This window comes from Rhinolophus sinicus, linkage group LG15 (genome assembly GCF_036562045.2).
Source record: "Rhinolophus sinicus isolate RSC01 linkage group LG15, ASM3656204v1, whole genome shotgun sequence".
Classification (NCBI taxonomy): domain Eukaryota; kingdom Metazoa; phylum Chordata; class Mammalia; order Chiroptera; family Rhinolophidae; genus Rhinolophus; species Rhinolophus sinicus.
This window is the reverse complement of record NC_133764.1, coordinates 3,370,131-3,386,175: the sequence shown is the minus strand read 5'-3', so window position 1 is coordinate 3,386,175 and position 16,045 is coordinate 3,370,131. Positions and strand designations below refer to the sequence as shown.

General features: G+C 39.2%; 1 protein-coding gene across 17 annotated transcripts in view; it reads left to right on the top strand.

Moving 5' to 3' along the window:
• Window positions 1-15,500, top strand: part of NCOR1 (nuclear receptor corepressor 1) — a 169,092-nt gene extending 153,592 nt beyond the window's left edge. For 16 of the 17 annotated variants that reach the window (XM_074320229.1, XM_019757395.2, XM_019757394.2 and 13 more), the window contains 6 exons: window positions 3,796-3,936; window positions 5,690-5,832; window positions 9,860-9,913; window positions 10,435-10,656; window positions 13,268-13,444; window positions 14,963-15,500. In XM_074320229.1, the coding sequence (XP_074176330.1) occupies window positions 3,796-3,936; window positions 5,690-5,832; window positions 9,860-9,913; window positions 10,435-10,656; window positions 13,268-13,444; window positions 14,963-15,150 (925 nt within the window). In that variant the 3' untranslated portion in view covers window positions 15,151-15,500. The remainder of the gene's footprint in view (window positions 1-3,795; window positions 3,937-5,689; window positions 5,833-9,859; window positions 9,914-10,434; window positions 10,657-13,267; window positions 13,445-14,962) is intronic. The other variant, XM_019757391.2, reaches the window with a different exon arrangement.
• Window positions 15,501-16,045: the final 545 nt, after the last annotated feature.

Here is a 16,045-nt window from a genome sequence, read left to right as displayed (position 1 = left end):
GGGGTTGGGAAAGAAAACTTTGACACATCCCGACCATTCCATGGCATGTGGTGGGGCTATGTAGATAGCCTTGAGGAAGCATTTGGAAGGTCTGTTGTTGCCCCTCCTAGGTAAAGGCAAATTGATCTTGGGACTCAGCAGCCATGAGTATGCTAAAGAAGGCATTGGCCAGGCCCAGCACAGTCAGTGTTTCTAGGACCGTGGCCAGCTTACCTAATACAGTGGCAGTATTAGGCACAGCCACATGAATAGGGGACACTACCCCATTTAGCTCTGGATCATCTGTCCATTATTCAAGAGCCATCTGGCCTTTCTCCTGGCCACACTGGGCTGTTACAGGCACCGCGTGCAGAGCACACAATGCCCACACAGGGGAGCTCCTGGGTAGCTTTCCCTATTTCCTTGTGTCTTCCAGGAACTCTCTGCGGTGGTGGTAAACTGGCTCCGTGTTGGCCTTGCTCTCAGTACTGATTTGATTGCTTGTACTCTGAGGTGAAATCCCCAATAGAGTTTTGTAAAGTCTGGCCTTGCAAGATGTCCGTGCCCAGTATGTTTTCAGAATTGAAGATGTGAAGACCTCAGGTTCCTGGCAGTGGGGGCGCCCAGTTTGCAGAACAAGGGGGACTTTTCTGACCATGACAGTCTGGCCTCCGTAGCTCTCTATAGCACAGAGGGGGGCCGGAGAATTTCTGAGGACTACTATGTGGTTGGGTACATTCAGCACCAGTGTCAACCAAAGTAGTTACCCTCTGTTCATTTCTGAGGGCCAGTGGATACTGAGTTCCATGTGAGGCCTCCTATTGCCCCGTAACCTCACCTGAGGACGATATTGGCCTTCACTCTATACAGGGGGCAGGGGGTTGGGGACAAGGTGGGCACCAGTGTAGGGTGAAATCCCAGGGGTCTCCCCTGAATCTGTTGGGGTTTCCACTGGGAGAGCTGAGGGTTTTGGGTGGAACTGTTATTCTGGTTTTAAAGCTTTCCATAATCCCACTAGCAATGCATTAGGCTGACATTCTTTAGAGATGCCTGCGACAACCAGATCCTGCCACATTTGCTTTCAAGTTAACCTCACAGGCCCTTTCTTCCCTGTCGCCCTTATTCCCCTTTTCTTTTTCTCTGTCCAAGTTCCGAGTCCTTCCCACAGCTTCAGATGTACTCTTGAGATGGGTTGATTTTCCCTTGATCTGCCTCCAATTTCCTAACCCTGGCTTCTGCCTTTAGCTGGGTGTTGGTTATCAGCCGAACCGCCCATAAGAGGCGCCAGTCTATCGTTGTGGCCACGCGCTTTCCTTCCTTGCCACAGTGTGCAATGCGTAGTTGGTTCTTTAAACAAACTCATGAGACCAGCCAGCATTTTCAGGACGTCCCCATACTCACGTGGCGGTCTACATGCCTCCAACATGCAGCCCACCCCTCCCCACATAGAAGTAGGTGGCCACCCAGGATTTTCTCCACAGATGCTTCTTTCCCAAGGCCCATTTCTTCATTCTCATGGTTGACTTGCCACTTGTTAGTACACGCAGACCCAGGGCAAGGTCCTGGGACTGAAAATCCAGCTCCATAGTGAAGAACAGAGAAAGATTGAAGAAAGAGGCTGGCCACTCCAGTCTGGTAATTAATAGAGTTTATAAGGGATACTTACATTTGAGGTATTTCTTAGGCAGCTGCAAGATGAAATGGATCCCTGTACCACTTGGCAGGCGCCAAAGAATTATATAGGATAAGAGGGGGGATAGTCACAGGTATTAATACACATGACTGTTACCTGGTAGGGGAATGACATGCTTGACCAGGTCTGGACAACAGCCGGTTCAAGGAACCAGCACTTAGTAGGAAGTAAGGGAAGGGTATTGGTTTATGTCACTACAGTTATTGATTATGATCAGACAGTCGGTAAGAAGGGGGGGTCTGTAGGAAGCAATCTCCCCCTTCTGGCCTAGGTCCAGCTCGCGGGTCAGGCAGCAGCCACATCTTCAAAAGATCTCCCCCACAAAGTTGTGCATGTACGTTTTTTTAAAAAATGGAGGCAGAGTTTTTGGTTCAACATGGTAGACTAAACATTGGCACATGTTAAATTATAGTAAAGCAGCATGTACATTCATAAAATTCACAAAAATGCTGAGAACAAGCCTGGGATATCAGCAGGTCAAAGATCTGGCAAATATCTGGAAGTCACACAGTGGATTGCTGAGGCAAAGCAGTGGAAGCCAGACTTCAGAGCATGAAAAAGAGCAGTTTGTAGCAGGGGTGCTTCTCCAGCCTGCCTGCCAATCCCTCAAGCAAGCAAAGCACATAAAGAAGAAGAATTTATTTCAGAAGATAATGATCTGCATTTTTCAAAAAACAAAACTTTATTGGGGTATTTTTCAAACATACAAAACAGTAGTACAGTGTAATATGCCTGTATGTATCCATTGCCCAGTTTCAGTAATCATCAGATAAGGCCAATTTTGTTTTATTTTTATCCCCATTTGCCCACCCTCAATCTAGACCATTTTGAAGCAAACCTCAGACATAATCATTTCAGGAAGCTGGATGGTCTTAAGCATAAGATGAAAACACCTTTATTTTCTTTTCACCAAAAAGGAAAAGAAATTCAATTATCAAAGGAAAACTGAAAGCTGTACAGCAGAGTCATGGTTTATTCCTGATGTAAAGTACTATGTATAGCAGATTTTAAGCAATTGATGGCATTTATGAAAAGAAAATCCATTTGACTTTTTCACTTGTAATTTCTACATCACTAAACCTGTGCATTTAAATAAGGAATGTTACATTTCTTTCACTGGTTTTAGTCAGATTACCTGGTTTTACAGTTTAAAATGTTCACACAATCCACAGTGTTATAGAACACCTTTAATAGGTTTTTCAATCTATAAACACAGGAGTGTTTTTGGAGTCTAGACAAGATGTAAATGCTATAAAGCACGTACAAACGGCTGAATGTGCTGTGTAAAGTAAAAATAGACAAACTAAAGATTAAAATAAAATGGGCAACAACATAGAGAAGGTAGTCAAGTTCTTCATCTTTCATGCAAAGGAGTTACTACTGTTTCAAGTTTGATAAGCCAAGAAAGGTATAAGATTATTTCGTTTTAAGGTAAACACCAAGGAACTAAAATAAAAATGGTCAAAAATAGCCACCTCTAAGAATTGGGTGGGGTCGATTGGGAAAGGAAATGACAATGTGCGTGTGTATATAATTCCACTTAACTATAATAGTAATAAAACAGATGTTAAAGGTCACAGGTATCTCTTAATATGAATAATCACTAAGCCAAAGACATTTATTTTGGTCTAAACTGTGTTTTATCTCACATTATCCCTACCAACATGGTATCCAGAGGAAGAACACTAAATTGAGGCTAGTTGCTCAGCCCTAAAATGGTATATACCTAGAACCTAATTCCTTAGATTTTAGTTTAGTACTCAAATTCTTTAGCTTTTAACTTAATGAGAAAAGAAAGACCTGGTAAGTCATGACTCAAAATCGGCAATAAAACCCATGAGAGAAGGGCTCACTGCAGCAGCCAGCCCAGGAGAAGACAGTGGGGTCTGATGGAAGCACAGAGTGACCTCCCAAAGAGCATCGGCTGCTGTCTGCCCCATGGCCTCCCAAATCCGCCAGGCGTGCATGGATAAACCAGTAGTAACAGACCCTTTTTTGATAACTAGAAAGTGGCAAAATTTGCCCCTTTCCTGAATAAAGGAATGAGCTAACCAGTTTCTGTTTAGGGTAAGCTGTAGGTGAACCCTAGGAGCACAATCTAATATTTTATGTTACAATATTAGGCCTGGAAAATCGCCAGAGAGGAGTCATGTCTCTTCAGAGCCGTACGAGCCCATCTCCCCACCCCAAGTTCCAGTTGTGCATGAGAAACAGGACAGCATGCTACTCCTATCTCAGAGAGGAGCGGAGCCTGCAGAACAGAGGTGAGGAGCAAGGTGTACTTCCAGCTGACAGCTCCCCCTTATGAGTATGTGTGTGTGTGTGCCCACTGCCTTTCAGTTTTCCTCAAAGTCAGTGCCTTTTTTCTCTTGGGTTACATGTCAAAATAGGACTCTCGAAGGATAATTTAGCCTGTTTTCCTAGAGAGCTAATGCCAGTGGATTTTAATGAAAAAATTATTTAAATAGGTTACAAGAAAAATTATTCATTGTTCTTTGAAATTAAGTCCCTCTTGATCCTTTTTTTAAAAAGTGTGTGTGTGTGTCTGTTTCTGTGTGGTTCAACCACCATTTGAGTGCTTACCATGCACCAGGCATTGCAGACTGCTTATGGAAGGGCAGTAATGATGAGCACCCTGTGAACGGGTTTTTCTTACCTACATGTTTCTAACCCTAACCCAACCTTATGAATTACTATGTTTATTCCCACTTTGATTAGACAGCTTTGATTTGGTCCCTCTCCAGCCTACTTCCATTAACGTGATTGGTCCAAAACTCACAGAATCAAGCACTGAGTCATTAGCACGGCATTTGAGTTCCTTTATGTCTGACCAGGCTCACACTGCTCATAGCATTTCCTGCTACTTCACTCGTACACTTCATTCTCTGTCTGTATCAAGTTGCTTATTGTCCCTGAATTCTTTCAGTTCATAATCATGCTGTTTTCTTGGTGGGGAACACCCTCCCCTTGATTTGCCCATGGTCAAATAAAGTAAGAAGAACCCAGCTTTAAACCAACATCTGTCTCTAAACTGTTAGTGTATTTCTTACAGTGTTGTAAGTTTTTTACTTACTGTATATATCCACAGGCAATCAAATAGATGTTGGTACCTTTCAATGAAATGAGGAAGAAAATCCATTTTTGAAGAGGGACTGATGTTAAATTTAATTACACATTTACGTCTTTTCCCCCAAGTTTGTGAATATTTTGAGGACAGGGACCATGTCTTTTTTTTATTGTCTTTTTTTCTTATCATCACCTTATTCGTCTTTCTTGGCAAATAATAGGTTCTAACTTGTTCTCATGTTTGAGTGATGTATGAATCCACATGACCAGATTTTGTTCTCTGCTGTTATCTCTGGCTCTAGCTAGATCCTTGGTGGTCTTGAGCTGTTATATATAGGAAACATTTTTTTTTTTAATGTGTTTGTATGGGAAGCTGCCAAAAAAATATGAAACCCTTTACATGAATCTGTTCCTCTGGTAGGAGGCTTTGAAATGATAGTAAAAATGTCTACATTATAGTTATTCTGTTCAAGTCTAATAGTTGATTGCTTAAGTATGAACTCTTGCTATTTTATAGGCAAGTATGCTATTCATTATAATTTTATTGTACTTCAGATTAATTCTGCTAGTAAAACAGTTCCCAGTTGATGTAGTAACCATAAATACATCAGTGTTTGTGCTGTTATGCATACAGCATCATGATGAGCTGTTTCTTAGTTTTCCCGTTAATATCCATTCGCTGCTATTCATTCTTTGTTAAGAATCTTTGTTCTAGATTATCTTCATGCCAGTCCTCATTTATGATTTCATCTTTGAGTGCTAAAGTATTTGACTGGATCCTCAAATATGATATACTACCTGGCTCTGGTCACATGCTGCTCCTTAGTGCTGTAACCACACACACAAGATTGGGAGGTAGTAGTTTCCCCAAATACTCTGTTATTATCGGGATAGGAAAGCCCGCCAGGTTAGGAGTACATGATGTAACAGGCATAACTGTGTTCCTAATAGGAATGATTCCCGCTCACCAGGGAGTATAAGCTACTTGCCTTCATTCTTCACCAAGCTTGAAAACACGTCACCCATGGTTAAATCAAAGAAGCAGGAAATTTTTCGTAAGTTGAACTCCTCTGGTGGAGGTGACTCTGATATGGGTAAGTGGGATTTCTTTCATAAACCCAAATAAAACGTGATTGATAATGGTATCTCCAGAGTTGCCTCTTGTGTAATCCTTGAGTTTAAAGGTCCTTATTGGCATCTACCTAACTATATCTGATCCTAAGCTTCCTTCTCAAATGTCTGTCAGTGCAGAAAGATTTTCTTTTAGGGAACAAGAACTTCCTAGTTTCTGAAGCTGTCCATTTCCTCTTTGAACAAGTGCTGAATCTAGGAAACTTCTTTTGTGGGGCTGGATTAGCTGTCCCTAGTTTTCTACCCACTGGTCTTAGTTGTATCCATTTGGGCCATCTCTACATGACATCTCTTCAGCTACTTGAAGACAAGTCATGTCTTTTGAGTCTTCTTACCTCTATAAATATCCCCAGTTGTTCATCACACGGCCTGGTTCTGAGTGTTCATACCATCTCAGTTGCTCCCCACTAAAAACATTTTATTTAGCTTAGCTTTTCAGTAGGTTCTGAGATTCATCATTATTAAGGGAGCCTAAGATTGTATCACGTTTTTGGGAGGCAGCCTGTACACTGTTAAGTTACAGTGCACTTAGTATCTGTATAAACATCAAGGTCTCTTGATGTGCTGCTCTTGCTCCATACGTTTCCCTTGCTGCGCTTTTGGAATTAACAAGCTCCAAGTACAGGATGATGCAGTCTGTGCTCGCACCATTCCAACTACTTTTTCCACCTGTATTAGTGCCTTCTGGATCTCAAATGAATCATTCAGCATTCATCTGCAAATCTGATAAACCCACTATCTAAAGAGATAATAACATCAATAATAATGGTAGCAAAGTTATATATTGTATATAGCACTTACTATGCTCTCAGCACTATTCTAAGAATGTCTATATAAACTAGTTTAATCCTCACAACATCCCTACATGTTACACATTATAATTATCTCCATTTTGTAGTTGAGGAAACTGAGACTCAGAGATTTAATAACTGGTACAAGTTACATAACCAGTAAGTAATGGGACTGTGGTTCAAATTCAGGCATTCCAACTCCAGAGGACTCTGCTTCTAATGATGTACTAACTGACTTCTAACAATTCTGTACGCATACCATCATTGCCCAGATCTTTGGTAAATATCCAGTAGGATAAAACTCTGTGGCATCCAAATCTTTCCTTTCAATTGATATGCATGTGTTAATCAGAATCTTCCTCATACTGTTATTTAGCCCACTCACTTACACTGTCACCTTGTCCTATACATCTTTTCCTCAAGTATATCCAGTGATACAGAGAGACTTTGTTGGATGCCTTAAAGAAATCTGGGTATACCACAACCTCCTTTTTTTCTGTGATCTATGATCTACTAATCTGACCCTGTTAAAAGAAAGGAAACCATGGGCAGTGAACTGTAAACTGCCAGGCGGATGTGTGTTTGGATCTATGACATTTTGTGATTAATAAAGGTTGAATGTCAAAGAGAAAAAATGATGAACCCAGTGTTACTTACTGTTTGTGAACTTATCCTAGCTCCTCATTACTAGATTACCTTAAGTGGCAACAGATCATCTAAAAAATATTCTAGAATGTTGACCAGAATTAGGCTTATCTATATAACCTTTCTTCTTCTTTTTCTAAAAAACGTTGTCATTACATTTTTCTCTCCAGTCTTCAGTGGTTTCATGTTATTTACAGCTCTTCAAATGTCACCAACAAAAATATAGTGCTCTCATTTTCAGATTCGCTCAGAACCCAGAGATGAATCTATCAGAGCATGGGACATACAGATGTTAGAGCAGCCGGTTGTTAATTGTTTCACCTTTGTATGTTTTGCACTCATCTTGTCTAGTCTTTGTCTTGCCATTTTAGTAGGGAAAAAGAATTCTTGACAGGAAAATGCTACATGACTTGAAGAAGCCTACTTTATAGTTTCCTTCTTATGTTTGTTTCCATTGTCCTTAGGCAGTACTCTCTCAAACACCAATTCAACAATTATTTCTTGAGCAGGCTACTATGTTGGGTGCTTTTAGAATGACAGATGGTCTCTACTCTCTGGAAATATATACTGAAACAAGTACCTAACTTTAACAGAAGATAAAACTTGTTAATGTCTTGCGGCAAGTACTAACAAAATTGCTCTTTTTGATTGCAAGAACTTGTTTTGATTGTGGAAAGGGACAATTAAATAATTGTATTAAGGAACCAGTGGTTTCATGGAACCCCAAGACACATTCAGTCCTCACCAGGAAGTATAATTGAAAGCCATAAGCAACCAAGACAGCTTCACTTCAACTCAGTGTCTCTCAATTCACTGTTCCACTGAGGACATCAGTGACTTTATTCTTCAGAAAACTTAAAGCTTTCAGACTTACTGTTTGATCTCTTTGTAGCCGTTGACACTTGTGAACCACTTCCCTCTTCAGAAATACTCTCTTCTCTTGGCTTTTAGCTACTTTCTCTTAGTTTTTTTTCTCTGCTTCTTTGGCCATTTCTTATGTCTCCTTCGACACTTAGTCTTGCTTTGCCGGGCCCTTGAATGTTGGTTTTCCTAGTTTTTTCTCTCTGTGATTCATTTCATCCACTGTGGGAGTTTAAACTGCACTGAAAACTCCCAAACTTCTATCAGGAGTACAACTTTTTTTTACTAAGCTGTACTTACGTATCTTTGCAGACCTCGTTTCTTCTTAAGTATCTTACTGGCTCCTTAAATGTGTAAAATTGAATTAACAGTCAACCTCTCCACACCAAGAAATCGGTCCCTCCTCCTCCTTTCCCACCTCCCAAGTTTCCCTCTATGGTGGCTGCACTAATCACTTCCTTGGCCGTCTTCCCTCTCCCTTATTCTTTACCTGCTGATGGGTGATGCTACCTCCTGTCAAGTCTGCTTCCACAATAGCTCTAATATCTATCTTCCTTTCCCTTCACTTCTGAGTAATTAACGTTCTCTTAAGTTTGCCCATCTGTTTTATTATGATCCAACCAAATAATTGCTCGGTAGGTATTTATAAAATGAATGAATGTGTCCTATTCCACAAACTTTTGTGATAACTACAAGGCTGTATTTATTACTTTGTGTTATTTCAGGTTTAGTGTTACCTGGCCCAAAAGTAAGGAGACTGTCATCTGTAGTTTTTGTTTTATAGTTCTTCCTGAAGATTTTTCTCCTTCTCCTATTGCCAGTTTAAAGTTTCTTTGATCAAGAACGGTTGTTTCTAGGCACATGCTCGCCCCCATCTTCACAGATAGGTCTCATCCGTAGGTAAGAATTCATCCTTCTGTGGTCTCATCTAAAACTCCACATTCTTCTCTGGGACATCATTTGTTTAGCCACCCACTTGCTTCCTATATTCTTTCTCTTTCAAATTCTCAGCATCAAGTAGAAGACATGATGGAAAAACACCATTTGTATTCTCAAATTCCTTCTATTTCTGAGGGCACAGTGCTCTATAGGTAATTCCCAGGTTGTCCCAGCTGTTGTCATTCAAACTGTACAAATTACAGCTTGTACAGTTAGCAGGAATAAAAAGAATCAATAGGCAGAATCTTTGTCTCATCTTAGGAATATAAGAATAGTTTCCAATTAACCATGGTAGGGAAGCACATGGTCATTTTCATACTGTTCATTGAGCTTTGTTCCCCTAATCTCAGGCTGCCTCAAACCTGCTGATATTTGAAAGGGTCACCTTAAATCCAAGGTTTCTTCTCTAGAAAGCCTGGAGTCCTGTGCTGAGAGCAATTTTTTCCTACTTGTGTTTCTCCAGCAGTGCAAAGTTTCTTTCCTTCCTCTGGGTTATATTACTCGTGTTCTGATTTTCCTGTCTCACCCGATTCTTTATTTCCTGATTTCCTTTTTTTTAAAAAATTATTTCTTTCACTTTATCTTCACTTATCGGTAAAAAATAAGGTTGAGATCTTCGCTTAATGGGTGAAAAATAAGGTTGAGATCATGGAAAATAAAAAGGTTAATTTTGTAGGGTTTTTTTTTTGAGAGTTTTATCTCTTTCAATGTACATGATTATCACATTTCAATTAACCTGTTTGTTTAAATACAGCAGCTGCTCAGCCAGGAACTGAGATCTTTAATCTGCCAGCAGTCACTACCTCAGGTAAGATTTAAAATACATTATCTGCCAATAGGAAATTGGTATGGTAGCAGTCACTGCATACGAGGGGGCTGCTCCAGTATGCAAAAATGAATAAAGGCCCATAACTTAATTAGGGAGATAGTAGCAATAAAAAGTGAGTTTGAATACAATAATGAGATAAATAAACAGATAATCAAAACTATTAAAGAACAGCATAGAAACTAGGAAATAGAAAAGAAGAATACTGTTAAGTAACTTGAACACAGGTGGGTGACTGATTCATTTAGCGAAGAAAAACAAATTTCCTTGAGTTATCGGTAGATTTAGAGGGCCTGTGTGGGCTCTCAGGGTTTTTTGTTTTTGTTTTTTTTCTTTTGAACCTTTATGAGTTTGAGCCAAACTGACAATATATGCCAGGGAGCAAGATCTCAAATACTCCTCTCGGGTTTTAGGCAGCTTGCCAGGTGCTGTGTATGTAGTCTGTTCATTTCTGTCTCCTGATCTTCCTCAGAAATAAGCCGAAATGCGGTTGTCTCTTTCAGGCTCAGTTAGCTCTAGAGGTCATTCTTTTGCTGATCCTGCCAGCAATCTCGGTCTAGAAGACATTATCAGGAAGGCTCTCATGGGCAGCTTTGATGACAAGGTTGAGGATCATGGCGTTGTCATGTCCCAGCCTGTGGGAGTCGTGCCCAGTGGTGCCAATACCACTGTTGTGACCAGTGCTGAGACACGGAGAGAGGAAGGGGACCCATCACCTCATTCAGGTAAAGTTTTCATTTTAGTGCTATTCTGCCTTTCCCAAGAAAAAGCCTATTTATTTTCCAAGTTCTGATCCATCACTAAGAGATTTCATTTATGTGCTTAGAGTCACCTCTGAGAGTTTTATTTACTTAAAAAAAAATTTTTTTAACCTGCTCAGACATTTTAGTAACCTGAACAGAATAATAAAGACAAAATTTTTATCCAGAATGTTACCCTCCAGCATGTTTTTATTTTTGCTTGCATCTGTCCTTATCTGTTGCATACATAATTATAATACAAGTGCAATTTCATATTCTGCTTTTGAATAAAAGTGACTTACTATTGTAATAAAAATGATAGGTTGAGTATAAAAGAATTTTAAGTCATAGAAAAGAGTAAGGGGGAAATAAGCCTTCAGATCACATTATCCAGAAAGCTAGTGTTATTATTTGATGAGCATCATTCCAGACGTGTCACTGTATAGACTCATATAAAAAGATAAATAATAAAATGAGATCATTTTATACATCTTGTTAATGGTATAAATCCCACACGAAAATGACTGTAAGCTTTTAATGTTTATACAGGGGGTGCCAGGAAAATGTATGTACATTCTAAGAAAGGAAAAAAGTATTAAAATTCTAATACAATGAATGATGCTAGCATTCATTTGATTAATGCCATCTTTTGAGCGAACATCATACTACACATTGCTACGTAATTCAATTCAACTTCAAAAAGTAATACATAGATATCATTTTTAAATGTGTATACATTTTTGGCACCCCAGTATATAAATACTTATTCTTAATCTTTTGAGAATCTCTTTTCTGATTAAAAAATTACCTGAAGATCAGCAGTATTTCAGGTTTAGTTCAGGTTTATTTTCCTCTGTTATCATCAAGCAAAAGATCACACTAAGGTTACGAAAAAGGTTAAAGAGATTAGAGGTTTTATATTGTTTTTACCTACATCTATTAATTGTAGAACAATATGGATTCACTTCCTGCTTTGAAAGATAAGCGGTCTTTCCCTTTGTACTCTTCCAATTTTTATTGACTTTAATTGATTTTAAGTATGTTGTATTTTAAGTATGTGTATTTGAAGATTATAATATTGGTGACTTACACAATTAAAATTATCCTGGTTGTATGATCTTTTTATTATGGCATTTCTTTTTGGTAAGGTTTTCAAAGTGCATTTTCTCACAAAGGGTGCTATTTAATTAAAAGATCTTTCATGCTCAAGAATGTCATCTTGTCTTTATATTTGAAATGAGAGGTCGGCAGATTATAATATTTTTGACACATACTTTTCTCAAAACATCCTGTAGACTTAAATTTTTTTTTTTGGTATTCACTGTTGTATAAGAAATAAGGCCAGATGTTCACCCCCTTTTTGATAGGTGACAGTATGTCTGCTTGAAGAATCCTTTTTCCCTCGATTTTAAAATATTAACCATCAGTATGTGTTAGTATTCAGATTTTTCTGATGACAGGAAGGCGTTTGCATTTACAGGTTGAGTTCTGCACTCAGGGAAATGTTATACTATTAAGTGTTCCTCTTATTTCTGTTTCTTGTGTTGGGCTCTCCATTTCAGAAACCCAGTCATCTTTTTGTTGGATAGTCTTTGTCCTCCATATCTGTTACCTTCTAATTATTTTAGTCATCTTGATCTCTTTCTTTTGCTTTTACTGTATCTCAAAATTTCCCTTTGTACCAATAAATCCCCTTTTCGTTATGTCTGTTCTGATTCTTGCTGTATTTTGTTTCCTAAGCCTTTTTACCTCTTTCTTAGTTTATCTATTTTTTGAGCTTCTTCTGTAAACAGGCTTTGTATATTTTGGAGTTTTTCTTCAGTATACTTAACACCTTTCCCCTTGTTCTATTCTTACCATCAAGAACTCGCATTTCTTCTTGTTCCAGATAGTTCGAGGGATAGAAGTTCCTTTCCACCCACTTTTTTTCTGTACACTGAAGGATTTGGGGCAGTATGAATTTGTTCTGCTGGGCTGTGGAAAACGCTTGCTGATGACCTAGGCTCTGATCTCTTCTGAGATCTTTTTAATGTTTTGTTTTAGAGCCCAGTCGGGGCATCCCACTCCTGTGAATTTCTGCTGAGTTCACCAACTAAACTGCCTGGAAAAAGAGAAAGGGTCACCAAGACTTGCCAAGCTTCTGCTGAGGTCCAATAGTGCCATGAAGGGGCTTCTGTGCTACATTTGTTTTCCTTTGACATATTTCCTTGGGGTGGTAAAATGACTCCTGTTTGCTTCTCCCTAAATTTATGGGGGAGGAGGTAGTGAGGATTTAAGAGTTTTGTCAACTTGCTTTCATTTCCTTAGCAGTTTCTGTGCTCCAGGGCCAGGAAAGAAATGGTGTTCCATAAATTTTAATTCCTTGGTTACATGTTTTTAAGTTTATGGCATGAGGACATACCCCTTTTTTGTTTTGGTTGCCACAAGTAAATTCTGGCTTTCTTTTAAATATTTTTTACTTCATTGGGCAGTAGGAGCTGGATTCTTCATGCTACCATTCTGTTTCTTTCACTTAGCATTATATAATCTGCATTTTGATAGGGTTTGAGAATATAATTACTATATATTAACAATTAATAATTTATTTCACTTTTAGGAGTTTGCAAACCAAAGCTGATCAGCAAGTCAAACAGCAGGAAATCTAAATCTCCTATCCCGGGGCAAGGCTACTTAGGCACTGAGCGGCCCTCTTCAGTCTCGTCTGTACATTCAGAAGGAGACTACCACAGGCAGACGCCAGGGTGGGCCTGGGAGGACAGGCCGTCTTCAACAGGTGAGGAATATACTGCTAGAAAATGAGTCTTAAAGCAGTTATATTACTGCCTGTGTTAGTACTTCTTCTAAAATCAGAAACTTTGATTGGAAAACTATTTCCGTTACTGTATCATTAATAGGATTGCTTTCCAGAACAGAAATTGAATACATAGAATCTTAAAATTTTTAAGAATGCGGGTCTGATTACCATGAAAAAAGAGCTATGAAAAAATATCTCATCCATTCCCCTCACTTCTATATTATGCTGGTAGCCAACATCTGTTGCAAAGCAAGCAGGTTTGTGGTTTTAGTTCTTTCATGAACTCTACCTAAATGTAAAGTACCACTTCCAAGGCAGCTGCACCTTCAGCCTTTCTTGTAGACATTCTTAGAGAAGGTTCTTAGGGAAATACTAAGAAATCAAAGTCAGAAATGGGAAGAAGAATTTTAAAAGCCACCATCTATCTTTAGGCTATGTCTATACAGACTGATGAAAAACAACAGGATATTTATTAATGTTTTCCATTTTGTGCCTGTTTGTAAGCAGATATATATATAAAACGGTAATAATGGATAATGGTCACCTTGAAGAGCAGCAGACTTTTTTTGTTTGTTAAATAAAACTGGGATATTTGCCATGGATTTAAGGGTTTCAGAGAATTATAAGCTGTCCTTTCCTTAGAGATTAAATACACAGATACATCACTGAAAAAAATCCTCAAGACATCTATAAATTTCATATGGATTATTGTATCAGCACAATGTAAAGCTCTAGCTTTCTGAAATTTTCACATGACATGTAAAGTGGTTATATACTGATTTGAAAACTTCTAGCCTAGGCCAATGACTGGACTCAAATCTCTTAGGGAAGGAGTTATTATTAGACCATTCATGAAATTAATTACTTGATGAAATGGTATGTTTTCTGTTAGAGAATCTTAAGCTGGAGGAGGCTTTCTGGGGACAGTGAAACAATCTAGGAACTGACAAAGGGTAGCAGTGCTCTCATTAGGTTTGTGTAGCCCTCTTCTAAATCTTGTACGTTGATAAATCTGCCCAGTGAGATCCAGCCAGAGACATGCATCCTGCTGCCCCTTGACCTGCTGAAATTCCTGGTTACCTGTCCCCTTCATCCTCTGAGAACTGTGCCCCTGCATTTATCTGTATGAGTCAAACAGTTCTTGGTGTAAGCAGACTCTTTTAGTTAGAGCTTCATATCCAGTAGTTTTACTTGGATTATCCATGGAAACACCTAGTTACAGACTTAACAACTAAAAATGCAGGCTTGAGCTTTCATTTCTTGGTTCAGCAACTCCCACCTTATATATGCTTGTTCATGTTGTGTGTCCCTCCCAGACTCTCACTGCATTATCACTGGCTACAACCTAAGTGGTAAAACCTTGGCCCTCCCTTGTTTCATTTTGCTTAGTGTCACAGACCATTTTAGTGGAATAATCCTGTCCTCCTCCATCCTGTGAAAGCTGGATGAAACAGTAACTGTGCTCATGACAGTGAAACCTAATTTTTATTTTGTCAGGCTCGACTCAGTTTCCTTATAACCCACTGACTATGCGGATGCTCAGCAGCACGCCACCAACACCGATCGCATGCACCCCCTCTTCTGTGAACCAAGCAGCTCCTCACCAACAGAACAGGATTTGGGAGCGAGAACCTGCCCCGCTGCTCTCCGCACAGTACGAGACGCTGTCGGATAGTGACGACTGAACTGCACAGAAAAGGCAGCAGGGTGGGGCCAGGGTCTGGGGGAGGGATCTCTAGTTTTTGGAGGTTTTATTTGTTAATTGCAGGTGAAAAACCTGCCTTCCTATGATTTATGTCCAGAGACTTTTCAGCAGAGCCTGGACCATGGATGATGAAGAAATGATGAAAATGTGGCGTCAAATGGGGGGTGGGGGGAACTGCCTTTGATACAGGCAGTTCAGTGGATTCTAATAGTGGAGGGTTGAAATGTAGAGTTTTTAAAAAATGGACAATTCCTGTTCTTACATCTGTAAAGAAAACCATAATGTCTTTAAATCACTCTTCTGTAAATAGATTATCTTTTTGCAGTGTTTCCCCTTGCTGTAGTATCTGGTGTACTTATGTTCAAATCAGCACATCAACCCTGGGGGTACTTTTTAAAAATCTTCTATCTTTTTAACCCTTGCCTTCTAAACAACCTCATACAGCCCAGTTACATAATGTTGGCTGTCACGGGCATTGTACTTTTATCCTATTTTGTTTCCTCTCAATTCAGGTTCCCAAGTGATGTTTAAAATCTTGTGGAAATGTTTAGATTTTTAACACAGACCCTGTAATGAAATCTGTACATTAACGTATTAGGGTCAAAAGGTAGGAGAAACAAATTCTGCCATATTGTAAATTTCCAGTGCAGGCTTTAATTTTTTTTAATTAGTAGCAATGAAAAAATACTATTGCATGGGTATGTTATAGTTCAGTTTTTAGAAGTTTTAAAGGCTTATTTGAGGCATACCTCACTGTTATACACACTGGTAATTTAACCATGCCCCTAAGTATTCTTTTGCTCCTTCATTTGATGCAGCCCAACAAAGCTTTTGTTTTTGAAATAAATTTGACTACCCTGTCCATAGGTACAATA